Here is a 22,666-nt window from a genome sequence, read left to right on the forward strand (position 1 = left end):
GATGCAGAGTCCCAGCAGGAAGAGAATCCAAACATAATGAAAAATACGGGTCTCAAGGCCTTGCCCCAGGGAGATGCTGAGCAACACCAGAGCACTGAGGGTACAAACCTTTATTACAAACCAGAGCCCATAAAACAGGGAAGCAAAGGCCTTTCCCACTCACTTCAGGACTCCACGGCTGAGTCCTGGATGGGACTGAGGGGTTACAGCAAAGTCCAAGCTGGAGAACGGGGAGGGAGGCCCAGTGACAGGACTGCAGAGAGGCAGCAGGGGAAGAGGATTTCCTTGGCCATCTCTGGAAGGGCAGGAAGCTCCGAGTGCCTGTAAAGTGCTGGTGGGAGGGGAGAATGGGAGGTGTCACACAACTCCTCACACCCTGAAGAGAGAGAACTGGGGATGTGACTGACCTGCCCCCTCAGAGCCCACCCACTGCAGAGGGCACAGGACCCTGAGATGAGCTCAAGGGCTCAGAGCACGGTGCTAATAATGCCACAGCTGTGGGTTTGATCCCTGTATGGCCCATTCACCTAAGAGCTGGACTCCATGACCCTTGTGGGTCCCTTCCAGCTCACAACCTTGTGATTGTGTGAGCAGGTGGCAGGGGAGCCTCGCTCTGCTCTGCACTAACAGCTCCCTCCACAAGCCACTCAAAGCTCTGAGACATTTCCCTGGAAGCAGCTGCCTCACACTGACCCTGGAATACCCCGTCCAGCCCCCAGCACTGCCCAGAGCCCCCCCAGCCCTGGGGTTCCCTGGGCCTTACCCACGCTGGGGTCACTGCACCAGCCTGTAGGTGATGTACCGTCCTGCTGTCTCGCTGGGCCTAATGATCTTCACCACCTGCAGGGTGCAGAGCTCAGGGCAGGGACACCCCTCCCTGCTCCCAGAGCTCTGAAACACCACCAAGGACCATCCTCTCCCTCCCCTGGCACAGGGAGCTGCTGCCCCAGCCTGTTCCTCTCACCTGGCCGCGCTTTATCCCAAAGTACCGGGCCACGGGGTCCCCAGCCTGGATCCTGGGCAGCTGGTTCTCCCTCAGTTTGCTGTGCTGGGAGTCAAGGAGGAGCTCTGGATACGCTCATGGAACAGAAAAGAACCGTGGCAGGAATGGGGGGTTCAGCCCAAGGTTTCATCACACCTGAGCAGGAGGGAGGGACATGCACAGGGAACCAAAGGGCCATCAAAGGGCCATCAAAGGATACTATCGGGCCAGTAGCTCTGTCACCTCCTCCTTGGTCATGACAACGTGCTCTGGGACCAGCTGCAAACACGGGAGAGGCCGAGATGAACCAGGGACAGGGACCAGCCCCTCACAGGGCCAGAGACAACCCCCCACCCCGCTCACCTCGTGCTCAGTGATGTTGATCAGAAGCTCCTGCTGCAGGAACTGCTCCAGGATGTATTTGGGAGCCATGTCCACCAGGGACTGGAAGGGAAAGGCCAGTCAGAGGCAGCTGGGACAGCCCTGGCAGTGCCCAGAGCCACACCCAGGGTCAGCCTGTGCTCACATGGACACAGCCAGGCTGGGAATGAGCACATGGACCTCCTGGCCCCTGGAAAATACCCCCTTTTCCTTCCCCCACTTCTCAGCTGCTCATGGGCCCTCGGCTGTGCTGCTGCCACCAGGACCAGCTGCTCTGGGTAAAGACACTTTGGGGCTGAGGAAGAGCCTGTGCCAAAGTACAACAGGCTTTAGTGAAAGCCTTTCCCCGTAAGGGAATGCTGGGCTTTTATTCACCTAAAACAGCGCTGAGAAAGAGACAGGGAAAGCTTCCAGAGCCCACCAGAACGCCCCGAGTGGGACATGGCCCCGTCCCCACGCACCTGCTTGGCCGAGGGGGTCATTCCCTGCTGCACCACGATCAGGGCCCGGGTGATGTTCTCCTCCTGCATGCGCTGGCAGTACATCTTGATCGTCTTGATCCCCACCTTGGGCTCCTCTGCGGAAGGAGCCACACCCGGGGTCACCGAGAGCCCCAAACCCCCTCCCCGCGAGGGGCTCCGCCCGCGCCCGCCCGGGCCGCGCCGCTCACCGGGGAAGAAGACGAACATCTGGTCGGTGGGGTCGTCGTTGTGAGCCACCAGCACGGTCAGGTCGGTGCGGCGGGGGCGGCCCTCGCTGGGCTTGTCCCCGAACTGCGCCTTGAACTCCTCCAGCGTCTGGTCCAGCTCGTCCTGGGTCACCAGGTACCCGCGGTCGTGGCAGAGCTGCGGGAGCAGCGCCGGGCTCAGGGCTCTGCCGCCGCCCCCGCGCCGGTCCCGGCCCGTCCCGTCCCGCCCCTCGGCTCCCGCCGCCCCGGACCTGCATGATGGTCTTGCGGATCTTCCACAGCCGGTACGTCTCCTCCTCGTCGTCCATGCTGCCCCTCAGGCCCCCGCGGGCTGCCCGCGCTGCCGCCTGCCCCGCGCGCACACAGGCGGCGCCTGGGCGGTCATGGGGGCCTCGGCCGCGGCGCCTTCTGGGAGATGTGGTCCGCCACGGGCCGCCCCCGCCGCGGGGACCGGGGGTATCGGGGAGAATGGGGATCTCTCCGCCGCCGCTGGGGCGGGCCCCTGGATCTCTACGGCCCGGCCCGGGAGGGAGGGAACCGCCGGCCGCGGGACGGGGCGGGGCGGGGGGGGGCGCGGCCCGCAGCATCTGACACACCCCCGCCCCGCGTGGTCTCGCCCGATAAACACCCCCACGGCCATCCCGCCCGCCCGGCGCTGCTATTGGTTCAGCTGTCTATCCATCACCCGGCCGAGCCGGCTCCGCGCGCGCTGATTGGCCGCGGCGGCGCGGGGGGGGCGGTGCCTGAGCGCGATGCGCTGGGGCCGGGCCGTGCGGGCCGCACTGCGAGGCGGGAGCGCGGCGGCGGCGGCGGCGCTGCTGCGGGGCCCGGTGCGGAGCATGGTGAGTGCGCGGGGCCGGCGGGGGCTGCTCCCGGGCTCCCCCGGGGCCGGCGGGGCGGGGGCGCGGACGGGGCTCCCCGTGGGCTCCCCGCTGACCCCTCGCCCCGCAGTGCGCCCAGGCGGACGACTGGCGCTCGGCCCGGGCCATCTACGACTTCCACGCCCTCGACATCGATGGCAACGACGTGTCCCTGGAGAAGTACCGGTAGGAGGGCAGGGCCGGGGGCGCGGGGCCGGGGCGCTGAGCAGCAGCGGTTCTTGCGTAACCCGGCGGGCGAGGGGCCTCTCCCGCTCACCCGCCCCGTCCGCAGGGGCTGCGTCTGCATCATCACCAACGTCGCCTCCAAATGAGGGAAGACCCCGGTAAACTACACTCAGCTTGTTGACCTGCACGCCCGATACGCTGAGAGGGGTTTACGCATCCTGGGCTTTCCCTGCAACCAGTTCGGGAAGCAGGTGCGCGGGAGGGGCCGAGCGCTCCCCGGGAGCCTCAGGACGGCCCGGGAGCCCTCACGGTCCCGGTGTCGCCTCTCAGGAGCCCGGGGACAACGCTCAGATCAAGGCATTTGCTGAGAACTACGGGGTGAAGTTCGACATGTACAGCAAGATCGATGTGAACGGGGACAATGCCCACCCGCTCTGGAAGTGGATGAAGGAGCAGCCCAAAGGGAGGGGCACCCTGGGCAAGTGAGTGTGGCAGGGAGGGCTCGGCTCGGGGCCTGGCTGGGGCTGAGGAACCTGAGGAAGGGTTTTTCTGACCAAAACTCACTCCTTGTTTTTCTCTCCTAGTGCAATAAAATGGAACTTTACCAAGGTAGGACACAGCTGCCTCCTCTGGGCCGTGCTGGGCTCTGGGGAGCTGGGGGGGTCCCCGAGGCAGGGAGGGGAGGGGTGAGCCTCACACCCGGGCTCTGCTCTGTGCCGTTACCCTGGATTTCGGGGCAGGAGCATTCCCAGGGGCTCCTGTGCCTGGGAGCCCCCACCCCGCCCCAGGGTGCAGTAATCAGCAGGCACACTCCCTGGGAGTCCAGCTGACCCCTGGACTCGCCCACGGGGTGTTGCTTCACTCCCCCAGTTCCTCATTAACCGGGAGGGCCAAGTGGCGAAGAGGTACAGCCCGATGGAGGATCCCTACGTAAGTGCCGGGGAGCAGCAGCGGTGCGGGGCGGGAGGAGGGGACGGACGGGGATGTTCTCGGGGCACAAACGCTCCCTGTTCCCCGCAGGTGATCGAGAAGGACCTCCCTGCCTACCTGTAGCTCCGCTCCGCTGTCCCCCCGCCTGCCCCGGCCCCGCTGCCCCGGAGCCTCCTCCAGCCCCATGACGGGCTGCCCCCAAGCCAGGTCCTGGTGGGGCAGCCCCGACCCCGGCGTGCACCGCTGGACAGAGGCCCCGGGGCCGCGGCCACCCCGGGCAGGAGCAGCCGGAGCCCCCTCGCAGTAACTGGAGTCCCCTCGCAATAAAGCCTTTAGGAATGAGCCCGTGGTGTCGGGGGGAGGGACGGAGCGGGGATGGGGCTGGGGCTGGAGCAGGGATGGGGCTGGGGCTGCTGCTCTGCTCCCGGTAAGAGCTTTGCTGGGAGCCAAGACCTTATGCAACTCCTGAGCTCCTGAGCAGGGATAATCCCCGGGGCTGAGGAGGAAGTGCACACAAATCCTGTGTGAGCCATGACCCTGAGGGGCTCCTTGGGAAAGCGCAGAGCAGGGGAAGGTGAAGGTGCATGTCCCCTCTGGGATCCCTCCTGTCCCCAAGAGCTCTCCCAGCTGGGCAGGGCAGCAGAGGGGATGGGTCCAGCAGTGGCACAAGCCCCATCCAGGAGCAATTTCTGCACAACAGAACCCAGTCGTGTTGGAACACAGTGAATTAACCTCCCACAGCCAAGACAGGTCTGACCACAGCAAGCAGGACCATCCTCCTCCTCCTCCTGCATGGGGCAGCCATGCAGGGACACTGAGTGCCTCTTCCCCAGGGCCTGGGGGGTGCTGGATCTCCCCTTCACATCTGCAGTCCCCACAGGGAGCCCCACAGGGGATGGGAGGGAGTGGGAAGAGCCCCAGGGTCTTCACTGGGGTCCCCCAGGTCTGCTTTCCCCTGTGCCTGCAGTCTGGCACCTCAGGGATGCTGGAGGACCCTACTCGGGGGCAGAGGGGCTGTATTTGGGAGCTGCCCCCCAGCCCTGGCCCAGCTCACTCCCTGGGGCTCACCCCATCCCACCTCCCGGGATAACTGGGCCGGCAGTGCCCGGGCGAGACATCCCGGCACCGCGGCAGCTCCCGGGGCAGGAACACGAGACAGAGGCTCCTTTATCTGTGTTTGCCCAGCAAAGCCGGGCAGGAGCCACCTCATCCAAGGCCAGTACCCGGCTGGAGCCACCAAGGATCCTCCTCTGCAAGGCCAGTGGCTTCTCCCAGGGAGAGGGGGAGGCTTGGGACAACAGCCCTCAGTGCCACCGAGATGACACGGGAGATACAAAGTCCAGCTGCCAGCAGGACCCTGACCCAGGGATTCCTGATCCAAGTCCCACTGGGATCTTGGGGCAGGTTGGACAGACAGACAGACAGACAGAGCTGGGACTTACAGAAATCTCACATGTGGCTTCGGTTCCATTTTTACTGAGCAGAATGAAAAATTATCCTTCTGAGGCAAGTAGAAAATTCAGGAATGATTAGTCCAAGGCACATATTCTAAAAAAATCTCTTTACATATGTACAACTCCATCAATTATAAATACACATAGAAACCAAAGGCAAACAACAAGCAGATTAAAAAGTGCCAACAAAAAGGTATCAGGGAAGAAAACAGGGACTCATTAAAAATACAATCAGTAGGACAACGGCAGAATAATTTAGTTAAAAGATAATGTTACATATTATTAACCCTGACAAAACACAGGATTTGGGCAGGGAAGGGATTCCTTGAAGGTGCTCTCTGTCTTCCCAGAGACCAGGGAGGGAGGATTGCATATATTTTAAGGTTAAGGTCAAAGCCACCAGGTAAGGCTCCGGTGATGGAGGGTGCCCAGCGGGGAGTTCCCCCTCGTTATTCCTGAGTTTCAGCCTCTGAGCTGCGTTTTCCTGGCGTCTTTTTCCCTCCTTGCTGAGAATTCAGCCCCGAGCCAGATGCAGGAGGTGCAGCCGGGGCCTCTCTGCCATGGGGAGGGCTGGGACGTGCTTTAAATAGGGGAGGGTCTGGGGAGGGGCAGCCTGGCTCTGCCCGGCCCCGGGGACGCTGCTGCGGGCGGGAGGAGCAGAGCTGGGGGAGAGCAGGAGCCCCCCGGGGCAGCAGCAGGGCATGGGGGGCTCCCCCCATCTTTGGTGATCACTTTGAGGTAAAGGAGGTTTCCTTGGGTGCAGTGAGATGTGCCCCTGACAGCAGGGACTGACTCCAGCCCAACGGGTGGTGGGAGGCAGCTGCCAGCTAGGGAGGGGGGAAGGACAGGGACCAGAGTAACCCCAAACTGAGCCACACGTGTGGCACGGGGCAGGTCCGTGACCTCGGGGTGTCAGGGAAGGCAGCTCCTGCCTCGGGCACAGCACAACACTCCAGACACAGACCCAGAGCAACTCCCAACACCTCACAGAGCCCTGGGGGGACACGGCAGGTCCCAGCACTCTGCCCAGAGGAGGGGAAGTGCCAGGCACTTGCAACGCTGACCTCTCAGGCACGGGGGACCCCAGCCCAGGCCTTCCTGGCTGGACCCCAGGGAAGGTCCCAGGTCTTTCCCTGGAAACATCCCAGTGCCACTTTTAGGAAACACCTCGATGAGTGACAGCAGAGAAAGGAAACCCATCAAAGGGAGGCTGGCAGAGGAGCAGCTCAGGGGAGGTGCTGGAGGTGGCCAAGGGCCATCTCTGTCCCAGGAGGAGGCAGCTGGTCCAGCTGTGGGACAGGGGATGGGGCAGTGCTTGCAAAACAGCCTTTGCTCTTTGGTATCCGAGAGCGAGGTTGCAGCAGGAGCAGCCAAACTGTGCATCCCAGGCAGTGACACAGACACTGCACACCCTGAGCAGTGACACTGACCCTGCACACCCTGAGCAGTGACCCTGCACACCCTGAACAGTGACCCTGCACACCCTGGGCAGTGACCCTGCACACCCTGGGCAGTGACTCTCACAGTGCACATCCCTGAGCAGTGACCCTGACACTGCACACCCTGAGCAGTGACTCCCAGGCTGCACACTCACCACTCACAAGGGAGCTCTTCCCTTTCAGGGCCTGGGAGTGGCTGTTCCCAAGGTCAGCAGTGGCCAGGGCTGGGCTGCCCAGTCCCAGACCCTCGGGCCGGGGTCCATGGCCCAGCCAAGGACAGTGCAGGACCAGCAGGACAGCCAGGTGAAGGGACAACATGTGACAGCAGGAAACTGGCCAAAGCATGGCTGGTCACGGCGACCCGGCGAGGTTAAAGTGCAGGACAGGGGACATGGCCCTTCTGCTCCGGGGAATCCCGCTGGTCCTGGCCTGGCTGAGCTCTGACAGACTCGAGCTCTGTCACCGTGGGGGTGCATCCAGCTCCAGCCTCTCCCACGGAGCTCAGCAGCCCAAGGTTCCTTCCCAGGAAGGGAAGGGCAGTGCAGGCAGTTTTGGGTCTCTCAGTACACCAGCTCAGCCCTACCCGAGGACAGCTGAGCTCAGCAGCTCCCAACTCTGTTGGGACAGCATTCCCTTGCCCTTCATCCCAGCCCTCCAGCACAGGCTGGGGCAGCCCAAACTGGGGGCCTGGGCTCCCCCCCTTCCCTAATGGACCAGCACCAGTCACCAGGCAGCTCTGGAGCCCAGCTGTGGCCCCACAGAGCTGGGCTGGAGGACTGGGCAAGGCCTGGCCTGGCTCGGACACTCAGTAGTCTGTGGGGGTGGGCAGAGGAGGGGGGTCTCCCCTCAGTCCCACACAGGCACTGACCTGTGAGCAGGACTGGACACAGCAGAGCCCCCCGGCCCAGCAGGACCCGCTCGGTTTCCCCCAGGCACGTTCCACCCAAACCTGTTTCCTCCCTCCAAACCACAAAAGGGTCAGTCCAAACGGGCAGGACATTCAGGGCTCCTCAGCTCTCACCTGTGCCCCAGAGGACGCGGATCCACATTGGCCGAGCTCCGCTGGCATTCCCGGCTGGCACTCAGAACTCCAGGTGCGGCCCGCTGAACTGGATCACGCTCTGGCGCTCCTGGGGGAGCAGGTTCTCCTGGGGGAACGTCCTCAGCATGTCCTCCAGGATCTCTCTAAAATTGATACTCCCATCTTGCTGGAGAAAATCCTCCTGTGGCTGCCGCAGGGGCGGCGGGGGGGGCGGCGCTGGGGGCTCGTGCCGTGAGGGGCCGGGGGCCACACCACCCTCCAGGCCAAAGCAAAAGGGCAACTGGTGCTGCTGGTGGGGCTGCAGGGGGGGCTCTGAGGGGAAGCACAGTGCTCCGGGCTCCGAGTTCATCACCACGTCGGGAATGCTGCTGCTGGGAGGGCTGCAGGTCAAGTCCAGGATCTCGTCCTGGCACAGGGAGGGCAAGGACAGCGGTAGCCTGGGCCCTGGCAGGAGGTGCAGGGGCAGGGAGAAGGGTGGGCCCTGCTCCCGGGCCTGGAGCAGCCGGCTGTGCTTCCGCTTCACGTCCTGGTCCATCTGCTTCAGCTCCTCCCGCACCCTGTGGACGCAGCTCTCGGGGATCTTTATCCCTGGGGGAGGAGCAGACATCAGTCCCCACAGCAGGGAAGGGACGGGGCGCTCTGGGGACAGAGGGAAGGGCAGCAGCACCGGGGGTGTTCACGTGGGCACTGAGGGGACAGGCCTGGCTCACCCCCTCTGCCTGGACACATCGGAGTAACCCCAGCTCCCCTCCTTCCTGCGGGGTCACCTCAGCAGCGGGCGCTTCCAGCCCGGAACACGTCCCTTTTTAGGAAGGGACTCGGTGCTGGGCAGCTGGACCCCTTCATCCCACTCCCCCTTCCCTCCCCAGCACTTCACCCACCAACTTGCTTCTTCTTCTCCTTGGTTTTGAGGCGGACGATCTGCAGGTAGCTGCTGGCGGTGATGTCGGCCATGATGCCGGCGATCCTGCTCCACACCCGCAGCAGGGCCCCGCACAGCATGTAGTAGTGCCGCAGGCGCATGCCCTGGAAGCACTCCTTCCCCTCCTGGATCAGCTTGCAGCTCTTGTTCCTTCGGTTACCATGGGAGAAAACCACCAGGATTAGCACAGGAGCACAGCAGCTTCCCCCCCTCGGCCTCCCCGTGCCACAGCCAGGGACCCCCCAGCACAGGCCCTGCCTGGGGAGGGAGGACGTGGCTCAATGACTTTAAACTGAAAGAGGGGAGATTTAGATGGGATATTGGGAAGAAACTCCTCCCTGTGAGGGTGGTGAGGCCCTGGCCCAGGTTTCCCAGAGAAGCTGTGGCTGCCCCATCCCTGGCAGTGCTCAAGGCCAGGTTGGAGAGGGCTTGGAGCAACCTGGGGTAGTGGAAGGTGTCCCTGCCATAGAACTGAATGGGCTTTATTTAAGGTGCCTTCCAACCCAAACCACGCTGGGATTCTGTGGCAGGCTGGGGCTGCAGCTGCCTTACCACAGGGCGTGGTTACAGTTCTTCAAGGAGAAGTGGTAGCTGCTCTCCCAGTGCTCCTTGGCTTCCTCGGGCATCACCTGCAGCACAACACTCAGCATTAGGGACCTTCCACTGCCCAACACCCAGCGAAATCCGGGGCTGGGAGTCAGGACACACCAGTGCTCCCACCATCCCTGCCCAACCACAACAGCACCCTGAGGAGCTGTGATGGGTTAGAGGGAATGTCCTTCCAACCTCCCCCGGCCCACAGCCCCCACAGCAGAGGCGGCAGCTCCCACCCACCCGCCGGTACTTCTTCTGCAGACTGTCCAGGCTCTCGGGCTGGCTTTGCTTCCCAATATTTGGCTTGTAGAGGATGAAGTTCTTCCCACGGCTCTGCTCTGCCAGCAGACAGGTGTATTTGCTGCCTCGCATCTGTGGGGTACAGCTGATGGTTACAGTCACAGCCTCTCTCCCCAAGCCCAGGTTTCTCTAAAGTAACCCCTTCCTTCCAGGATGGAGGTTCTTGGAGGCATCTTCCAGCCCTCAGGAAGAGGTCAGACATGGAGCCCGTAGAGCCATGGCAGATCTCCCACTGGAGCCACCCCTGAGCTGAGGTGCCACCCTGGCAGAGCCCAGGGACATACCTTGTAGGAGAGGTAGAACCCTTCGTTGGCTCCTGTCAGTTTGAGCGACTTCTCATAAGCTTCTTCCCACTTTAAGCCTCTGTCGACGCTGATCTGAACAGGGACACACAGAGGGATTTGTAACTCCAGGGACAGGACAAGTGCATCACAAATCCCACCCTCAGCACAACCTTGGTGCTGCTGCAGCCTAGAGCCAGGCAGAGACAGGTGCCCACCTTGTAGAACACGACCTGCCCGTCCTGCGGGTGCCCCGGGGTCAGGAAGACCTCCTTGCTCTCCTCATAGATCTCATCCACTCCTGGCGCTAAATCTGTGGAAGGAGAAAAGGCTGCTCTAAGGAAAACCCACCCAAACCACCTCCTTGGGTCTCAGGATCTGTGCTGGGTGGGGAGGCTGCAGTGGGGAACCACCCTCAGTCAGCACAGGAGGAACAGGGAACCCTGGGGTGCAGGAGGCAGAGCTGTGGCCACCCCCTCTCCATACCAAGGATGCCCATGTCGTATTTGCCCTCCTTCTTGTCCTTCTCAATCAGATAGTCAAAGGTGTCAGAAAAATACTGGAAGAGCATGTTCTGCTTGTCCACCTCCAGGCCCAGGATGCGGTTCAGGAATTTGGTGATGGAGCAGTCTGCAAGAGCACAGCGGGTCAGGGACACGGTGCAGCTGGGCACAGAATCCACCAGCCCCCCCAAAGAGCCCCTCAACCAGCCCCACAATGTCCCTTCCAACAGCAGCACAGCCCAAGAGTTGTTCCTGTGGGCTGGGAGCAGCTTCAGGGCCATGGGATGTGTGGGGCCATGGGATCTGCAGCACAGGCTGCTCCCACAGGACCTTCCCTTCAAGACAAACATCCTGCCCAGCTGCCCAGCAAACCCCACAAGGCTGGGTGGGCCATGACACCCCTGCCCCTTCTGTCTGCCCCCTGCTTTGGGCAGGAACAGCTCGACACGTACCCTTCTCCACCGAGACAGTGCCATACTTCATCTGACTGCAGCAGATCCCCACAGAGATGAGCCCTTGCTTCATTTCTGAAATGGCAGAAGACACTTGGTGTGTTTTGGGGTTAAGCCTCCCCTCAGCAGTCCTGTGGTGCTGCTTCCCCTCCAGCAGTGCCCGTTGTTTGGCAGCTCAGCCTCCCCCTGTGCCTGGCAGGGCGACATCGCCCCACTCACAGTGAGCTGCTGAGCCAGTGGCATTTTCCTCCCTCTGTTTCCTCTCTCTGACCTTCTCCTCAGCTCTTCCAGCATCCCAGACCTGAGACTACCGTGGCCAGGAGAAACCCCAGAGCTGGTAGTGCTCTTACCACGGAAAAAGTCGGCCTCCCGTCTCTCGTAGCTCTTGGGCACAGGAACTCTGTTCTCCATGTGGCTGAGGATCGTGGACAGGACCCTGTCCAGGGCTTTGGCCCCATACTGTGGGAGGAGACGAGAGTCACACGTGGGAGGAACTGACACCAGAGTCCTCCACCCAAGCCTAGCTCCTGTGCCCGTGGGAGCTGGAGCAGCAGGGAGCTGGGGGGAGCTGGAGCAGCAGGGAGGAGCTGGGGGGAGCTGGGGGGAGCTGGGGGGAGCTGGAGCAGCAGGGAGCTGGGTGCTAGACTGGGCCCTGCCTGCAGGTTCCACCAATGACCTTCCTGGCTCCAGATCCCACCAAGGGCTCTCCCAGCTCCTCCAGCCCCCAGGCCATGCTGCCCCAGGGCAGCCCTGTCACCTTGTTCTCGAAGTTGTACTTGCTGAGGTCCCGGGACTCGGTGGCCCGTCGGTCCCCGTGAGTTAAGGCACCCTGGGAAGGCAGATGGAAGAAAACACGACTTTGAGCTGTTGCAAAACACCAGGGAAGGATGGCCAAAGGCCAAAGGAAGAGGCCAGGGTGGAAATGTGCCATGGGGAGGCAGTGTTCCTCAGGGATACTGAGACTTTACCAAAGGATTAGGGGATTTATCAGAAGTGAAGAAAATGAAACAAACTCATTATTCCATTAATTATTTCATTAGCTTTTTGGGAATAGAATGTATGCTCTGGTAACAGTGGGGGAATTCCAGCATCTGGAATTGGGTTCTGCTTCCCTGAAATTCCTCCCAACGCCTTGATTACGTATTCTTCCTCACTTCCTTTCCCAAATCCCAGGATGCTAAAAGCCTTCTGCATTCCACAACTGCAGTGCCTTCAGTCAGGGGTGACACAATCCCCCAGTTACACTGGCCATGCCAGCATGGAACGTCCTCAGAGGGAAGTGGAGCCGACAGCCGATCCCTGCTGTGGGCACTCACCAGGCTCTCCAGGCGTTTGGCCACGATGGATGCAAACCTCCTCTCCCCTGCCAGCTCTGAGATCAGGAACACGTACTCTGGGGCAGAGACCTGGTTCGATCGGTGCGTTCGGCCTGCGGGGACATGAGAACAGGGCTGGAAGGGGAGCTTGGGACGGCCTGTCTGGAGCAGGAACATAACCAGAAAAGCCAAATAACACCCGTCCTGCTCACCCTGCAGAGTCCCTCCTCTGCCCCAGAGCTCAGGACTATAAGCCCGGCTCTGCCAAGTCTCAGCAGCAACAGGGTGTGTGGCTGTGACTGTGGCTCTGTCCTTTTCCCACAAAGACATCTCCTAAATGCACCTGCCCGGCTGTGGCAGGAGCCCAGCTCAGGCAGCCACCACCCATCCCTCCCAGGGTGCCTGGGCTCCAGGGCCTGGCTGACACTCAGGGGCAGGGGGCAGTGCCCAGGGACACCCAGCCCTCACCGAACTGCTGGATGGCCCGGTCCGCGCTCCAGGGCAGCTCCAGGGTCATGTGGACCCGGCGCTTCTGGTTCTTCACCCGTCTGTCTGCTTGGAGGGAGATCCCTGAGCTGGAGGCCTCCGAGATTATCGCTACGAGCTACAGGAGAGACAAGTGAGAACAGGGTGAGGTTCCTGGACACGTGTAAAACTGCTTCAGGAAACAGGCCCGAGCACAACAGCAACCCCGGCGCACAGAGGGGTCTGGGAATCCTCACCAGCTTCCAGCAGGTCACACCAACAGAAAGCTGCTGGCCTGAGGCTGGCGGGGCACAGGGATGCACAGGCACCCTCCCTCCCCTGCGCCCCTCAGCCCGACCCCGACTCACCTTGTCCCCGTTCATGAAGCGCTCCTTCTCCTTCAGGTTGACGTGGTCTATGGAGAGCCCCTGCTCCGCGCGGGACTCGAACACCACGGAGCCGTCGGGCCTGCGGACGACGCGGCCCTTCCGGCCCGTCATCTGCACACAGAGAGGGGCTGTGAGAGGGGACACCCACACGGCCCAGCCCGGCCACCCAGGCGGCCCTCACAGCTCTTCCGCAGTGCCAGGGAGAGGGAACCCTCTGCCAGCAGGAACATTGTTTTTTTTATGGAAGAAATTTTTCCCTGTGAGGGTGGTGAGGCCCCAGCCCAGGTTGCCCAGAGAAGATGTGGCTGCCCCATCCCTGGAAGTGTTCAAGTCAAGGTTGGACAGGGCTGGGAGTAACCTGATCTAGCAGAAGGTGTCCCTGCCCAAGGAGCACGATGAGCTTTAAGGTCCTTTACAACCCAAACCATTCCATGATTTTATGTTGGCCCCTTTCCTTGTCACCCTGCCACCAAAATGCACTCCTGACGGTGGGGAGTACCTCAGCCACATTCTCTGGGCCCCCAAAGTAATCAATCAGTTCATCCAAGGTGTTGAGAGGTAGCTCTTTGCCCAGTGCTTGCACTTTTGCCAGGAGGTCCTGCTTCATCTTTTCCACGATCTCCAGCTCTCTCAGGCCGTGCAGCTCTTTCTGGGAAGGCAGCATGTGAAAACTACCTGCAATGTAAACAACAAAAGCTGAGTTACCTGGTAACTGCAAATCAGAGAGGGGGAAGAAGTTGTCTCAGAGTGTTTCTGGGGGCACTGTCAATGGGCAAAGACACCATGACCTGCAGTAAATGCTGCTGAGCACAGAGTGAATTCCCTCTGGGCTTCCCCATTTTGGTGGAGGAAGGACAAAGGGGAAATCCTCCTGCTCGCTGATCACAGCAGGTAAATGTGGATCCACCTCCCAAACCCGAGTGTGACCATCAGGACAAAAACCAGCCAAGGTCCAAGGCTGTCCCAGGCCCGGAGGGGCTGCCATTCCCTGCAGGACCTAGTGCCCCAGTCCCAGTGCCCCCGTCTCAGTGCCCTCTGTCCCAGTGCCCCAGCCCCAGTGCCCCAGTCCCAGTGCCCCCGTCCCAGTGCCCCAGTCCCAGTGCCCCCATCCCAGTGCCCCATCCCAGTGCCCCCGTCCGTGCCCGCTCACCCTCGGCGGCACAGCCGCTGTACGTTTGCTCCACGAAGATGACGTCGTCCGTCTCCACCAGGGACTCCGGGGAGGAGTTGATGTCGCTGGGCGAGTCGTCGGACTCGGTGCTGCTGTCGTCGCTGATCTTGATGACCCCTGGGTCACACAGGCCCCGCAGAGCCTTGGGCCACCGGCCCCGCGGCCGCCCTGCACCGAGAGCCAGCGGGTCACGGCCCCGGCCCCAGGGAGGCTCCAGCACAGGGCAGCAAGGGCCAGCTCAGAGAGAGGAGGAGGAATCCCAAAATAGCTGAGACTGCCCCAAATGACAGGCTGACCTCGCAAAAACAGAGCCTCGGGGTGGGGGGCAGTTAGGGAGGGAGGGAGGGAGAGCGGGAAAGAGAAAGGAAGAGAGAGAAAGGAAGAACAAGGCACTCCTGAGCAGGGCTGAAAGTTGGCTGCACGTGTCAGGATGGACACTGAGCAGTGCCAGCTCCTCAGAGAAGTAATCCCAGGGGACTGCTTCCAGAGGAGTGGGCAGGACGTGGGAAGGTGCCAGTGTTTTGGGACATTGTTTGCTTCCAAGCACAGTAAGACGTGCCACTGCTACGTGAGAGGGTTCACAGACCAGCTCCACAACCTGCCAGTGCTGCTGCCCCCTCTTCCCCCTTTCTCACATCCCACTAGAGGAGAAATCCCAAAACTCTTCTTACCTGCAGCCACAGCCAATAACCTGCAGGGAAGTGACTGTTTTCCCCTGGACACATGCAATGCCCTACGTAGGGTGCCATGGAGGAACCCTCTGGCTGCAGGAGGGTTCGGACACCAGTCAGGCCTTGTGCCATCTGCCCCCAGCCCAGGCTGAGGGGAGGGGGCACAGCCACGGGACAGGGGCAGAGGACAGGCCCTGCACTGGGACAGGGCAGTGGGGCAGAGGCAGGAAAAGGGTGGATGACCCAGACCTGCTGTCCACCGGACGAAGGAGCGACAGATGTGTGGGAGGGCAAACAGAAACCAAGGAGAGCAGCAAAAAGCATGGAGTGGGGAGAAGGGCAAGAGGCAGAGAACAAGTGAGTGGCTGGGGGGGAGCAGCAGGGCAGGAGGCAGGGGCTGGGCTGGGAGTGAGGGAGCTCTTACGTTTTCTTTTAATGCCAGTTCCTTTTTCTCTCTTTCTTTTGGTTGAAGGAAAGTGCTTCTGAATTAGTGATAGAAAGACGCCTCTGAAAGTAAGATGCAAAATTTATTCCAGCTACCAGGAACATGTGCTGGTTACCAAGTACCACGTGTGTATTTGAGAGAGCCCCACATTCCAGGGAAGAGAGGTCAATCCTGCCCCATGGCTGCCACCATGGGCTCAGCCAGCCCTGGATACGGGACAGCTCCTGGAGCCTGAGAGTGTGTCAAGGCTGCAGGACCTTTATATATCAACCAAGAGGGAGTTTTAAATGGGAAACACTACACTGGGAAGCTGCTACATCAAAAATCCAGTAAGTCCCAGTGTCCAGCCTCTCTCCATGCCCTGAGAGCACAGACCACCACCAGGCCATCCAACAAATGTGCTCCACCAAGTCCTCCGATTCCCTGGCTGTGGGCCTGCTTCCCACAAAACCAAGTGGCTGAACGTGGATCCGTAGTGCTTTCAGGTGAATGGAAAAAAACATCAGAAAAAATGAAAACCAAAGGTTTCTGTGGGCTGTTCTACAAATCAGAGAGCAAATGTTTAAATGCTGACTGTGTGGATGAACCCTCAGGGCAATGAGAAGGAGGTGCTGAACAAGCTCTGCTTGAGAAAAACCCAAAAAAACTCCGAAACCCCAAATGTTGCAAGTGACAGGTGAGAGGATGAACATGACAACTCCCCTGGGAGAGAAAAGGGAGCCTTGGGAACTGGGGAGGGAGCTGCAGGACCCTTAGTGTGAGGGGCTGAAGGGGACAGGGACCACGCTGCTCCCCCGAGGGACAGAGCTCTGTGACTGCAGTTCTGTGGCACCAAGAATGGCCCCTTGTCCCGTGTGCTGGGGTGACCCTGCCCAAAAGAACACTCACTCTGGAGCCTCCCTGCCGTGCAGTTCTGCTCATTTCCCGGCACTCGCCCTCCCTGTCTCCCTGCAGACAGAGCCCTGGGCTGGAATCCACTCACAGAACAATGTTTATTTTTAACCCCATTTCTCGGCATCTTTAACCAACCGCTCCTTCCCAGCACACTCCCCTCCAGAAATCCCCCGAAGTGCTGGAACACCAGGACACACATTTGGAGGCTGAGCAGATGCCAGGAGACACTCAGTGATCCGGCCAGGGCTGAGGAACACAGAGTTCCTGCCTTTGGGGCCAGGGACAGTCACACAGTGCGGGACCCCCCGGCTCCAGGGACCACACTGTCCTTCCTCTACACCTGAGTTCCATGACATGGAAACCAATCCAAGAGATCAAGAGACCAAATCACCCAAGCAGCTGCCAGACCTGCCCTGTGCACTGTCACCAAACTGGGGTTTGGGCTGGAGACAGCAGAGTCACACACACCGACCCAAACCCCAGCACCAAGGGAGGAAAGCTCGGCCTAACCCAGACACGCATCAAAAGTCACTTCAGAAGAAAACAGCCCTGCACTGCAGAGGAAACACAACCCAACCCCATGTCCCAGGCTTTTGTCACCCGTTGTGCAGGTTCAGTCACGTTCAGGGATGGGCTGGTGTTTTGGAAGCTGCAGGCAGGAGGGGAGGAGGAGCCTCACTCTGCTGAGTGGGCAGCACGAGTCCTGCTGCTGGCTCACTGCTGGCACAGCCAGCTCTCCTGTCAGCCGGGATGGCCACACAGCCAGGACACTGGTCCTGTCCCATACACGAGCTCAAAGCCAACACTGGTCCTCGGACCACTTGTCCCTTGCCCTGCTCCAGTGATGCCACCTCACAGCATCATCACAGCCTCTGCCATTACAGAAGATTCTCTTGCTCATTCCTTTCGTGTCAACACCCTCATCTTCCAGAACCAGACACACACAAACTACATCTGAGCTCCATTCCTGGCTCTCCTACACCTGCCAGTTCTTTTACGTGTGTAGAGAGTGGGATCAGGCTGTTCCTGCGAGTCTGGACCACAGGAGACTTCAAAATCCAGGATGTAGCTCATACAGTCCCACTGAAGACACAGTGCCCCACGGACCCCTCTGAGTGTCCTCTCCACAGTACAGGGGGAGGTGACGTCAAACTGCATTCCAAGAACAGCCAGTGCTCCGTGCAGGAGCTTTCCTCCCACTCCTCTGGCCTCCCACGCACCCCCAAAGGAAAACAGGGATTTTTAACTCACTCTGCAGCAGAGACAAAACGGTTGAGATGCCCATCATTCTCGTCCAGGACCTCCCTGGTGCGAGCCTCCCCCGTGGACTGCAGGCCGATGACGATGCACTGTGGGACAGGAGGGATGGCACAGGGAGGTGTCAGGGCAGGGGCACAGCTCCAGGCTCAAGAGGTATTTCCCAGACCCAGGTACTCCCCTTGAACCCTGTCCCAAATAAATCCATGCTGGGCCCATGGCAGGGCTCCTGATGAAGAACCATCTCTCAAACCTTTCAGCATCCAACAGCCCCCTGGGCTGACCCCACAGAGAGTGACTCTGAGCACAGACCTGTGCTAGAGATCTTCTGCCTAAAATTTCCAAGGTGCACCCAGGTGGATGAAAGGACAGAGCTGTGCTCAAGGTGAAGGGTCTGGTACCTCTTCTAGAATCCCAGGGTGGTTTGGGTTGGAAAGGACCTTAAAGCTCATCCAGTCCCAGCCCCTGCCATGGGCAGGGACACTTTGCACTAGCCCAGGTTGCTCCAAGCCCCATCCAACTCAGCCTTGGACACTTTCAGCTTGAATATGACCCAAAATCCCACCCCAGACCAGCCTGCCCACATCCCCCACACACCAGCAGAGGGTAATGCCTCGGGAGAGGAGGTAATGCCTCGGGAGAGGAGGCCACGTTAACTCCCCAGCATTTCACTGGGAATGTTCTGCGGAACCCGGGCACGACCATCCCACGTGGGGTCGGGCTGGCGGGGCTGCCCCAGTACCTTGTCCCTGGCCAGCTCCTCCCGGGCCAGCTCCACGAGCCGCCGCACCTTGGCAGCGATGCACAGGTACTTGAAGAAGCGCTGGTGAGCCGACCAGAACTGACCCCACAGCGACTTGCGCGACTCCAGCCCGATGCAGTCGGCTGCCTGCTGGAACACCATCAAGGCCTCTGCCCACTGCGGACGACAGCGAGAGGCACGAGTTAATATCCTCATCTCCGCTGGCATTCCTGCCACGAGGGAGGTGAGCAGAGCAGTCTGGGGGCTGATAATCTGCTTTAGGATCAGTGTTTATGTGTTGGGCTGAATGAACGCTCTGGGCATTCTCTGCATCAGCATGACAAAGCTCTGCTTTGCAAATATGGAACTTTCAAACAGAAGCAAAAAAGTATAAGGGGGTGGTTTTTTTACATCAGCTGACCATTGTGTACCCCTTTTCTTTCTAATGTTTGAGGTCATGGCCTCATTTAGGGTCCTCAAACCCTCCCACATACCAGTGGCCATGCCCAAAGCATGAGTGAACCTCAGCCTCCCACTACAACGGGCCCAGCTCACCAGCTTGGCTGCCTTGTCATAGACAGCCTTGTACTGCTCGTCCAGCGGGATCTCCTCGATCCTGAAGGTCACTCCAGTGAAGCTGAGCTGCCGGGCAATGTACATCCCACTGACCTTCATGTCCATCGCCACGATCTCCATCGCCCCGACTCCCCTGGGAGAGGGCGGCAATTGTGGGACCCAGCAGTGACCCAGCAGTGACCCCCAGCTGCTGCCTCTGCAGCCCCAGCCCCTCCTCTGGCTCATGCCCCCCCTTCCCACAGCTCCCCCTGCCCGGGGGGACAGGACTCACCTCTTCTCAATCGCGTGCAGGAACTCATCGAAGGCTCGGAACGGGGTTCCCTCCCCCCAGATCCCCAGGCGGCTCATATAAATCATGTTTTTTGGCTCTGAGGCACCTGTTTAGACAGAATTCACTGTCAGCAAACCCACAGCACCTGGGAGCAGTTGTGACTCAAGTGAAGAGAACTCAAGAGGCTGTCATTTGCCATTGTGCCTTAGGACACCTTTCCAAATGTTGCCCTCCCTACACTGAGTGGGCAAGTGTCACCACACAGCTGGAACAGCTGGCCAGGAACAAGTTAAACTGGAGAGAAATTAGTCTGACCTGCCAAAAATCTACAAGTAACATCAGTGATGGGGCTTGGGGCAGATCTTGGCACTCTGAGCTCCTCTCCAGCCTTGCAGCACCACTGACCTCTCCTCGCACAGCCACGTGCTCTCAGCACACACACTCACACCTCAGAGTGGCCTCCAGGTCAGAGGAGACCTGCCACTCTTCACACCCACCCCCTGAGCAGAGCAGCTCACCTGTGGCACTGGCATAGACAACCCTTGCTTGAGGCAGCTTGTTCTGCAGGTCCAGCACTGCTTTGCCCATTTTGGTAGAGCTGGCATTTTTGGCTTTGTGGCATTCATCAAACACGATCTGCAGGGGAATGTCAGTTAAGGAGAAAGGATCTATTTTCATCCCGAGGATGGGAGCAGACAGAAAATACAGCCAAGCTGCCTTCATCCAACCCAACACCCAGTCCCAGTACGGACCCACTCCTTCCCCACACGTGGAATCTGCTGCCTTTGCCCAGTCCTCTGCTCCTCAGACCCTAAGTCATCTCCCCCTCCCTTTCCCTTCACCTCCAAGGTGTGTTTTGTCCTGTAATGCTGAGGGAGAGGAATGTGAAAAGGTTAATCCCAGCTGCTTCTTCCCCTCCTCCCCTTAACTGCATCCTGGGAGGAGGAGGAGGAGGAGTGTGGGGGATTCATGTACTCACAGCACTAAAATACCTCCCGCAGGCACGGGGCTGCTCCCACAGCAGCTCCCTGTGACTTCAGATGGCCCCGAGCTCTTTGTTCCCTAGTGAAGCACAATCACAAGTGGCAGTCCCTCTCTCTCCAGTTTTTGACTGTTTGGGGTTTTTTTTAAGGATACAACTCCATCAAAGTTTTCCCTGCACCAGTCCAAGATCTGCTTTAGGCGCGTCCTGTGCTGTCCCCCGGCCTGGCTTTCGCCGATCAGCGCCGAGTAGGTGGCAAAGAGGACTCCTTCTGAGGTAGCTGTGTCACCATATTTAATCTGCAGGAAGGAAGAACCAGAGCACACACACTCATCATCGCTGTCCCCAGCACGTCACAGCCCTCCCTGCCCACAGCCACGCCGGACACACTCCTGATCCCAGAACAAACCCCAGTCTGAGCTCAGAACAGACAAAAAGCTGTCAGTAGCTGATGCCTTCGGCATTTCAGTTGGCACTGACACAGGGTGATGACAGGGACTGTAAATGTCTGGAGAAGTGCCCCAGCCAATGTGTCAGCACATCTGGACGCCTGCAGTGAACTGTGGGGAACACACGAGGACCTCAATTTTCTGGCAAAAAAAGTGCTTCGTTTTTTTAAGCAACAGTTTAGAGTGTTTCACTGCTTTGAACCCTCCTGCCTGCTTCAATTCCTTCTAGAAAATCCTTTTCTCTTTGACCAGGTGAGATTGTTGCCTGTCCCACTGCCATGGGTCTCACCTGTAAAGAAATCCAAGGTTGGGGAAAAACCCCTGGCCCCAAGCTGAAAAAAGTTCCATTTAAAGTCTTTTGGGGCTGAAAACAAAATCTCTTTCAGTCTCTTAGTGGAGGGCATTCAGAGGTGTCAAACACTTGTGGTTTCTATGGACTTTGTAAAAGCTGGTTGTTCAATACCATTAAAACCAGAGAAGAGGGTTTCAGTGAACTGGAAAACACTGGACAGAGACCCAAGCAGGCCACAAAGAGCCCTGTGAATAATCATCCCACAACTGCTGATGGTGCTTTTGAGAAACACTTCAGCCTCAGCACTGAGTAACTGAAGAAAGCCTGAAAATCCTCTAATCTGCTCATCTGGGGGAAATGCCCACATGCTCCATGGGTGTGCCAGGGACCAGCCTGGGCACCTCTGTGCTCCCTGCATGCTCTGAGAAGTGGTTCCATGAACCAGCACTGGCAAAGGCCAGCCCAGAAGAGCAGAGCACATCTCATAGAGCTATTCCCTCCACAGGATTCCTCAGGAATGGTGAAAAAGGTTCCCGTCCTGCTGTACTTGCACTTGCCTGGAGACACTTCCCACTCCCTGCAGGGAACAGCTCTGTGCTCCCCGTGCAGCTCCACAGGGTATAAAATCAGCTGGAGCCCCAAGTGGGAAGTGGGCTGGGAGGAGGGAACACAGGCAGCTCAGTGTCTGTGCCTGCCTGGGCCTCGGCCCATGTGGGCAGAGGTGACACTGCCCCACGTGCCCAACTGCTCCTGTGGGCTGAGTTCCAGGGCAGCCCTGCAGCTCCTCTCCTACCTTGTTCAGAGCATGCACAGGAATGTGGGAGGCCTCGATGTCCTTCAGGTCTCTCTCAGCATCGTACTTGAGATCATTGGAGACGCTGAACCTGTGAAGTGGGAGTGGGGTGGGTTATCTGCTCCTGGGGTTGGTTATCTCCCCCAGGCAGCTGGGGCTGGTTATGTCCCCCAGCAGTCAGGGTTGGGTATCTCCTTGAGGAGTCAGGGCTGGGTATGTCCCCAGGCAGTCACAGTGATTACCAGCTCTGACTAAAGCAGGAGGAGCCCTGCAGAGCTGTCACATCTCCACTGCCCACACAGCCCAACCTGAGATCTGACAGCTGCCCCTTGGCACAGGCTGTGTGTGATCTGCAGCAAAGCCCCACTCCTGGCTCTGCACCCAGGAAGCCCATCACACCCCTCCACGACTCCAGAGAGAGCGGGGCCAGACTGGTCCTTGCACCCCCAGGAGCACAAAACCTGCTCTTTCACAGTGACTCACTCTCCAGCCCTGCTGCAGGCAGAATATTCCCACTGCACAGGCAGCAACCAGGCAGTAAGAGGTGGAAACGACTTACCCAAGGCCACAGCATGACTCAACACTAAAGCCAACATCAGCACTAAGGAATTCCTTACTTCTAGATCCAAACTAACTCCGAGGTCTTACGGGAAAAGAGAGAAAAAAACCCAACAACTTACCACAGAGCTTTTTTCCTCCCTTTAAGATAATTTTCAAAGATGATGCCCGCAACGGTCCTGCCCTTTCCCACTCCGGCACCGTCCCCGATGAGGAACCCAGCTCGCTGCCCATTGGGCAATAAAACTTCGTGTTGCTGCAAAATCAAGAACAGGACTGGAAATTAAACTAGATTTGCCTTTGCTAACAGCTTTGATGTGAGCACTGCTTAACCCTTCCACACGTCCCACCGATGCACGTGCACGTCCTGCTCAGACAAAG

At 59.5% G+C, this 22,666-nt stretch overlaps 3 protein-coding genes across 8 annotated transcripts in view; 1 reads left to right on the forward strand and 2 right to left on the reverse strand.

The window, feature by feature from the left end:
- Window positions 1-95: 95 nt before the first annotated feature.
- On the reverse strand, window positions 96-2,463 carry POLR2E (RNA polymerase II, I and III subunit E). Of its 3 annotated transcripts, XM_051811000.1 has the most exons (8): window positions 2,303-2,461; window positions 2,034-2,208; window positions 1,825-1,940; window positions 1,346-1,426; window positions 1,203-1,261; window positions 965-1,043; window positions 764-840; window positions 96-331 (listed from the first exon to the last, which is right to left on the reverse strand). In XM_051811000.1, exons 1-7 carry the CDS (start codon window positions 2,357-2,359, stop codon window positions 775-777), a joined length of 633 nt encoding a protein of 210 aa, XP_051666960.1. In that variant the 5' UTR covers window positions 2,360-2,461; the 3' UTR covers window positions 96-331; window positions 764-774. The 3 variants fall into 3 exon arrangements, with proteins under 3 accessions (XP_051666960.1, XP_051666959.1, XP_051666958.1); XM_051810999.1 differs by having other exon boundaries at window positions 96-376; window positions 1,203-1,426; window positions 2,303-2,463; XM_051810998.1 differs by having other exon boundaries at window positions 1,203-1,426.
- A 321-nt stretch (window positions 2,464-2,784) lies between these two features.
- Window positions 2,785-4,369, forward strand: GPX4 (glutathione peroxidase 4). The gene is made up of 7 exons (XM_051811003.1): window positions 2,785-2,893; window positions 3,003-3,097; window positions 3,204-3,348; window positions 3,428-3,579; window positions 3,682-3,706; window positions 3,968-4,027; window positions 4,118-4,369. Exons 1-7 carry the CDS (start codon window positions 2,804-2,806, stop codon window positions 4,148-4,150), a joined length of 600 nt encoding a protein of 199 aa, XP_051666963.1. The 5' UTR covers window positions 2,785-2,803; the 3' UTR covers window positions 4,151-4,369.
- A 1,118-nt stretch (window positions 4,370-5,487) lies between these two features.
- SBNO2 (strawberry notch homolog 2) overlaps window positions 5,488-22,666 on the reverse strand; it is a 46,396-nt gene continuing 29,217 nt past the window's right edge. For 3 of the 4 annotated variants that reach the window (XM_051810907.1, XM_051810906.1, XM_051810908.1), the window contains 24 exons: window positions 22,408-22,541; window positions 21,728-21,818; window positions 20,349-20,492; window positions 19,730-19,847; window positions 19,212-19,317; window positions 18,920-19,073; window positions 18,365-18,541; window positions 17,617-17,714; window positions 15,451-15,533; window positions 14,335-14,523; window positions 13,684-13,859; window positions 13,164-13,295; window positions 12,799-12,934; window positions 12,331-12,443; window positions 11,772-11,843; window positions 11,365-11,473; window positions 11,015-11,089; window positions 10,546-10,689; window positions 10,278-10,372; window positions 10,063-10,155; window positions 9,719-9,850; window positions 9,437-9,513; window positions 8,844-9,034; window positions 5,488-8,550 (listed from right to left, as the gene is read on the reverse strand). In XM_051810907.1, the coding sequence (XP_051666867.1) occupies window positions 8,003-8,550; window positions 8,844-9,034; window positions 9,437-9,513; window positions 9,719-9,850; window positions 10,063-10,155; window positions 10,278-10,372; window positions 10,546-10,689; window positions 11,015-11,089; window positions 11,365-11,473; window positions 11,772-11,843; window positions 12,331-12,443; window positions 12,799-12,934; window positions 13,164-13,295; window positions 13,684-13,859; window positions 14,335-14,523; window positions 15,451-15,533; window positions 17,617-17,714; window positions 18,365-18,541; window positions 18,920-19,073; window positions 19,212-19,317; window positions 19,730-19,847; window positions 20,349-20,492; window positions 21,728-21,818; window positions 22,408-22,541 (3,387 nt within the window). In that variant the 3' untranslated portion in view covers window positions 5,488-8,002. The remainder of the gene's footprint in view (window positions 8,551-8,843; window positions 9,035-9,436; window positions 9,514-9,718; window positions 9,851-10,062; window positions 10,156-10,277; window positions 10,373-10,545; window positions 10,690-11,014; window positions 11,090-11,364; window positions 11,474-11,771; window positions 11,844-12,330; window positions 12,444-12,798; window positions 12,935-13,163; window positions 13,296-13,683; window positions 13,860-14,334; window positions 14,524-15,450; window positions 15,534-17,616; window positions 17,715-18,364; window positions 18,542-18,919; window positions 19,074-19,211; window positions 19,318-19,729; window positions 19,848-20,348; window positions 20,493-21,727; window positions 21,819-22,407; window positions 22,542-22,666) is intronic. The other variant, XR_007908241.1, reaches the window with a different exon arrangement.

The sequence above is a fragment of the Manacus candei genome, unplaced genomic scaffold, assembly GCF_025592945.1.
Source record: "Manacus candei isolate 608988 ecotype Guabito, Panama unplaced genomic scaffold, ASM2559294v1 h1tg000080l, whole genome shotgun sequence".
Lineage (NCBI taxonomy): Eukaryota > Metazoa > Chordata > Aves > Passeriformes > Pipridae > Manacus > Manacus candei.